Source organism: Synchiropus splendidus, chromosome 4 (assembly GCF_027744825.2).
Source record: "Synchiropus splendidus isolate RoL2022-P1 chromosome 4, RoL_Sspl_1.0, whole genome shotgun sequence".
In the NCBI taxonomy this organism is placed as follows: Eukaryota; Metazoa; Chordata; class Actinopteri; order Syngnathiformes; family Callionymidae; genus Synchiropus; species Synchiropus splendidus.
Genome location: NC_071337.1, coordinates 32,373,134 through 32,379,844, shown reverse-complemented (window position 1 = coordinate 32,379,844; position 6,711 = coordinate 32,373,134). Strand labels below are relative to the sequence as shown.

General features: G+C 46.2%; 1 protein-coding gene across 1 annotated transcript; it reads left to right on the top strand.

Annotated features, from left to right (window-relative positions):
* Window positions 1–195: 195 nt before the first annotated feature.
* tpbga (trophoblast glycoprotein a) lies at window positions 196–4,805 on the top strand. The gene is made up of 2 exons (XM_053862832.1): window positions 196–763; window positions 1,208–4,805. Exons 1-2 carry the CDS (start codon window positions 282–284, stop codon window positions 2,055–2,057), a joined length of 1,332 nt encoding a protein of 443 aa, XP_053718807.1. The 5' UTR covers window positions 196–281; the 3' UTR covers window positions 2,058–4,805.
* Window positions 4,806–6,711: the final 1,906 nt, after the last annotated feature.

Genomic DNA, 6,711 nt, shown 5'->3' with positions numbered 1-6,711 from the left:
ACTCCCACACGTGTATGGTGGCGTTCGTATGGGACCGTCAGCTCACGTAAAGGAGGGCACTGGGGATCACAGAGGTCTCTCCCTCCCCCATCCAGAGACCACCGAGGTGGCTGGGAGCTTGCGTGCTCCATGTGTCCTCCTGCAGACCAAGTGACCCCTCTTTGAGCGAATCAACCAGTTTTGTTTTGTTTTTTCTTCAACTTGTAACTAGTTATTAAAACGGAGAAGCGGCGATTGATCCTGGCGTTTTTTTTTGGCGGAGTCAGTCGTGGTCCCATACGATGATCCTGACCGGGCGGAGACTAGCTCCTCCCCCCACAACAGTACTCTCCAGGCGGTGTGCTTTGAACTTTGTTGTCGGCGGGGCTGCGGAAGAAGATCCATCTCCCGCCGGTCAGCAGGACTTCGGCTTTGTTCATGGAGACGCTCCGCGGCTGTGCGTGGACAGAGGAGCTGTGCGGAACGAGCTGATGATCTCACCTCGTACGAGCTTTGCCGTCTCACCCTCCGCCATGCGCCTCCTGGTCCTGGTCCTGGTCCTGCTTCAGCTCGCCTCTGTGGACGCGGCGTGTCCACGACAATGCGAGTGTTCCGAGGCGGCACTGACGGTGAAGTGTGTCTCCAAAGACCTGCGAGCTGTTCCGGCAGGGATCCCGGGCTACACCAGGAACCTGTTCATCACCGGCAACCAGATCAGCAGGCTCGGACCTGAGTCCCTAAGAGGACTGGAGAACCTCGTCAACGTGACCCTCAGCAACAACAGGTGAAGAGGACTTTTTTTCGTTATTGCTCAGAAACCGCCGGCAGACTCAGACTCAAGATGGAGCCATGTTCAAAAGTTGTTGTTTTAACTTTTTTTTAAAAAAGTGAAAGTGGGACATTACACGCCAAAATGTTGCATGATTGATATATAGATGAATAAATTTACAGGGACAAAGTGTGTAGCACGTTGAAGTGCAACTCTTTCCAAATGGGTTACATTGAAATGAGTCATTGCTAAATAATAAGACAGTTTATGTCAAACATGTGGAGGGGGCTTTCTCAAGGTTATCTCTTCTCTTTCTGTTGGATGAAGTTGTGCTTCTGCAACACTGACAAATCTCCTGCTGTGAAGTCACTTCAAATCTGTAGTGACGATAGTCAGGAGTCTCATGTGAACTTCCAGACAAGTGCTACACGACTTTTACAATTGCCATTCTCTCTGCAGGATTTCACAGGTGGAGTCTAACACCTTCGCTGGCCTCGTCAGCCTCCGCTCCCTGGATCTAAGCAACAACCAACTGACGGTGATTCACCCTGAAGCCTTCACAGTCATGAACCAGACTCTGCGCGAGTTGAACCTGAGCCGAGCCCTCTACAACCACTCGTCTGTTATGGACCTGGCCACTTCTCTGCGCTGGAGCTCCTTGAGGTCCCTCCGGGGACTGGACCTATCCAACAATGGCCTTATCTTTCTACCTCCACGGATGTTCTCCCACTTGACTAACCTGCAGCGACTCCAGCTTTCCAACAACTCTCTGGTGGCCATCCACAACACCACGCTGTCCGGCCTGGAACACCTGCAGGAGCTGGATCTGACCCTCAATTCTCTCAAGTATGTGCCGGAGGAGGGTCAACGTGAGCTCAGTTCACTTCCAAGGGTGGAGCTCTTGCTGGCAGAGAACCCCTTTACATGTACCTGCGGGATCGAGCCATTCACTCTTTGGCTGAACCGATCGCAGGAACACATTCGGGATGCAGACAAGCTGGTGTGTGCATTCCCAGCGAGCATGAGGAACACGTCCTTGCTGTCTGCTGGTATGTTGATTCTAGGATGCCCCCAGAGGGATGTTGGTGCAGACCTGGCTTTGCAGACGTCTTACGTGTTTCTGGGAATCGTCCTGGGCCTCGTTGGACTGGTTTTCCTCTTTGTCCTCTACCTCAACCGCAAGGGCATTAAGAAGCGGGTCTATGACATGCGGGATGCCTGCAGGGAGGTTTGGGAGGGCTACCACTATCGCTTTGAGGTAGACTCGGACCCGAGACTTTCACAAGTCTCAACTAATGCGGACATTTGAACAGACACGTATTTCCACATACTAACATAGTGTGAGGACATTAATGTTCTCTCTCTCACGGATGGAGGAGTTGACCTTCGTAATGTATTTAAAGTTGGTCTGACACTGTACCGTTTCAGAGTTTAGTTTTCAGAAATATTTGCGCAGAGAGATTGTACAATTACACCAGCGTTGTTTCCTCCTCAAACAGGGATCTGATTTGGGTTTACTCAAGTGTCATTTGGAAAGGCAGCTGCAGAGGAGACTCCCTCAGCTGAAGAGGACACGCAGGGACACACCTTGTCACGGCCAGCATGCCGTTGTCGTTATTTGTTTCATAACCATTCGCGGGCAACGCTTTGCTGAGCTACAATATCGTTAACATCACAATATTTGCTTGTTTAAGCATAGGTACATATTTGCTATGAAGTGGTACCGGTGGTATGGACTGCCATGTGGCTCTCAGTGGTTGACAGGCTGAGGAAGCACCACGGAGGAGGACTAGAAATTAATTGTACTTGTGTATCCTCTGCAAGTCATCTGAGTCATACACACTGACCAGTGCCTGCTTCGAGATTATTTTGCATGACATGTAGATTGATTCAGCCACTAGCTTGTTGAGGAATCAAGCTTTTACTAACCCTAACTGTAAGAATTTCATTCAAACCTTCATTGCATGTATCGCAGTCTGAGCTGCAGCTTTTGGTTTCCAAGACACAGCATAACTCTCCAATAGTTAACAGCTGACAGTCAGCTCAGTGATCTTCCCTCATCAAACGTTTAACAGTGGAGCCACACGATGTGGGCCGTCAATCTCATTCCAATATTCGTGACTATTCTTGTGACATTAGGACTTTAAGGTGTTAATAGATGAATGGGCAACGGACATGCATTCTAACTCAAAGTGTATTTTATCTTTGTTGCCTGTAAGAAAACCTGGGTTCCCCCCCGCAGGGTTAAATAAAGTCATTTTGATTTACAACATCATGTCAGACTGAGTAAATTGCTTGACTTATTTGGGTAGAAACTATGTAACAGCACTGTGTGTGTACGTAAATACTGTATATGTATGTGTGGGGACTCGCTGCATCGGACCAGCATACATTCTCTCCACAGCATTTGACGGCCAACACCGGCGTGTGACAGTTGTGGAGAGTTTGGTGGCCTCTGGTTCACTCATTTTTAATACTGGAAACTTTCAATGATGACACTGGTCGACTCTGGGTTTCTGGGTCGGTGTTTGTTTTATTAGATGGAGTGGTCCTCATAGGTTTCCTGACGCAGCCGTCTGCCTTGGTTCATATCCACACATGCAGTGTTGCCATACCGTGCTGAACATAGTTTTATGTGCCAAACCTGGACAAACCAAAGAATTACATCCCAGACAACCAAGCATGTCACCACCGCTAAATTATGATTGTGGCTCCAACAATAATCCAAGGCAGTCGAGCAACATCAGTGTGTGATGCTTTGGTCAGTTTATTGGGGTGAACGAAGTGAAATGGTTGGAGCACAGATGTAGCTGGCTTTCTGCTAACATGATTTGTGCACTGACATGTGGATGGTGGGTTGAATGTTTTTGCTAAAGTCATCCTTGAATCCTAAAAAGCCCTCCTGGGTCGTTACATAGCTGAAATCCTGATTTCTCGTCTGTGTTCCGGGCCGAAGTCGCCAGTGAGGAAACAAGCCTCTGACTGACCTGCGAGGCTCGGGGAGGCAAGTCTCCGCGCCATTCTTTTTATGGCTTTCTTGAGTTTTATTGTCAGGATGATGAGAACCAGTTGCTGGAAGGTGAAGATTCCATGTGACTCCACATGTTCCCCTCACCAGGAAGCGCTTTTGTTCCCTTGATAAGATACAGATGATTCAGAATCTCCAGCCTATTGTTTTCATTCCCACTCTGACACTCACTTCATCTTGGAGCTGATTAGAACTGTCAGTGAAAGGGCTCTTTGCTGGAAATGCTTTCTGAAGACCCCACTGTACTTCTGCTGTCACGGGGGGCTATTGTGGGGCTGTCGTCGCCCAGATGAAGCATGTCATTGCAGCCTGCATGGCTTCAAGACAAAATCCATATCACTGTTGTATTTGAGTGAAGATTTCAAAAAATGTCGACAGTGTCAGTTATATAGGCGTCAGTTATATCTTCATAACGCAGAGCATACAATGACATCACACCTTTGATGGTCAGCTTAAAACTTAGCTCTTGACACATTAACAACTTGTGGCAGAAAAATGAAAGGAGCAGGGCGAGTTGGAAAACGCAGCAGTCAAAATGAAAAAAGGCAACACAGTGTGGAGTGGAGAGCGGAAGGTGGGCACACTGGACATGCACGCTCACGTTGGGGAGAAAGTGAGAACACAGAAATGAACCAACCTTTACTGTGCCCTTCACTATTATGTCACGCAGCGCTGCAGCCATTAGTCACCATCTTCATTCACAAAACGGCTTGTGCTCTTCGGGAACAGATCGGCGGCTCATGTTTCCTCTGGTTCTGTTTTTCATCAAACTTGGCGTTGTCCGTTTAGACAGTCACTGACGCAGAGGCTGCTGCAGCTGAGGATTCAGAGCACCATATTGAGAATGACGTCTCAGCTTCTCCCTCAAATATGCTGTGTTATGCTAAACATACAGCTAGGTGATATCAGCTCCAGTTTCCACACAGTGTTGTGTTAGAGGCAGAAGTCAGATTGGGTGAGCATGGCAAAATGGGGAGGGAGTATCTGTGGTTTGATCTGCCCTCCAACTTCATGAGAAGAATAAAAAAGTACAGGTGGAATTTGAACCAGATTGGTCTGACTTTTGAGCTCATTTGGCTCCTCTGCAAAGTTGTGGATGTTTTGTGCATATGTGCAATAAATTGGAAAATACATTCTGTTGTGGTTTGTTCATATGTGCTAATTTATCCCTTCAACAGACAAAAACACTGAGAAAAATTTCTGAGAAATTGCTTCTTAGGTTTTTCAGTGACAGTGTGCAAAACCCTTCAGTAAATCTGAGTGTGCATTAGTGTGGATGCATCTTTGATAACATCAAACCTTGATCTTGCACATATCATACCAAAAAATAGTCATCAATGAAAGGGTGTATGTGGCCATGAGGGAACTATGTTTGATTCTCTCATGCTACATATTGACTCACTGCCTGATGACAAAACAATTGAGCCCCGTGCACTGACACAAAGCAGATATTGGGGAGCGAGGCATCTGAAATCTGTTTTGTTTCTATCCCAAAATAAGAGCTGCATTGTTCTCACAGGCGGGTCATTGTCCTGCTCAGTAATAGGATACTGTCATGATGACAGCAGCTCACAAGCTATTGTTACATTGTCATCGTAATGACCACCCGAGGGTGAAACTCCCAGGAGAGGGTCTCAGGGGCCACAATCAACCTCTTCAGGCGGACTCAAGTCCAAGGCCAAAGCTCGGTTTGTTTCGGTGAACACTGTGGAATATTCAGCCAAACATTGTCCTATAGCAGAACCTACAGTCCGAAGCCCTGTAACCCAAACCTCGCTGAGGATAAGGAAATGCCCGCCAAAGTTTGACTGTTGCACACGCCTTCTTTGTGTGCCTACATTGTTTCAAACACCAAGCAGAGTCTTGATGAGATTGGTTCTTTGTTTGGAAGGCATCCGAGAGCCTACCACCATTCGCAACTGCTCAGTACGGACGGTCTCAGGTTTAGCTAAATTGTCTGCTAATTCATACCCAATACATATGTAGCCTGGAGGAGGACCCTTCTGGTCTCTGACTGCCACAGGGGCTGCTCTGTGACACTTCTGAGACTAGAAGAAACTACTTTGGCCAGTAGACACATGCTTGTCACATACCAGATACCTAAATTATGTTCCATGGCTTTTCATCATTGCAAGTCGTTTAACACAACAACCACTTTTTCATATGTAAGATTCAGAACCATGCTCGGGTGGAAGGCCTCAGGGGGGTATAGTACCTTCACACAAAATGGGATTTAGGATACAAAAGCAACATCTTGACATACAAAGTAAATGTAGATCTTCAGCCTGTTGGACTACAATGTGGAGCATGGTCGTGGCATTTCTATGAACGCATTTCAAAGTGTTCCGGCGGATACACTGCAAATCATTTCCCAGACTTGTGGTCTTTCAAACTGAGTTATGCCTTCATCTTCATCAATTCATCCTCATTATCCTTGTCATCCATTCCATCTTTTCATCCATCGACAGATGAGTAAGGTCTATATATATATATATATATATATATATATATATATATATATATATATATATATATATATATACAGGTATATATATATATGTTCACCATGATTTGCCATACTAGCTAGGAACACACACTTAAACTTTTAAGTAGTAAAGACTTTGCAAGTTGTATCATGATTTTTTTTTTCATTCCAGATGTGGGGTACATTAAAAAAAAAAAAAAGCATGAGCTACAACCAGATCTGTGGTTGCTCATCACCAGCAGGAAACCACAACAATATAAAGAGACAGAGAGTGTAAAGTGTCTCGCTGGACGCTGTTTTCTTGCAGCAGTACACAGGCTACTGTTCCTGCAGGGATGGGAAATGCCGTTGTTGTGGCATATCAAGAGTCTGAAGAACGATTCCTCTTCTAAAACAGAGTCTGACTGCTATTATATGTACTGCTATTATAGGCATCTGATCTTGAGAATC

Coding starts and splice junctions, on each gene's coding strand:
- tpbga (XM_053862832.1), top strand. CDS start 282: ATGATCCTGACCGGGCGGAGACTAGCTCCTCCCCCCACAACAGTACTC. Junction 764..1,207: donor GTGACCCTCAGCAACAACAG/GTGAAGAGGACT, acceptor TTCTCTCTGCAG/GATTTCACAGGTGGAGTCTA.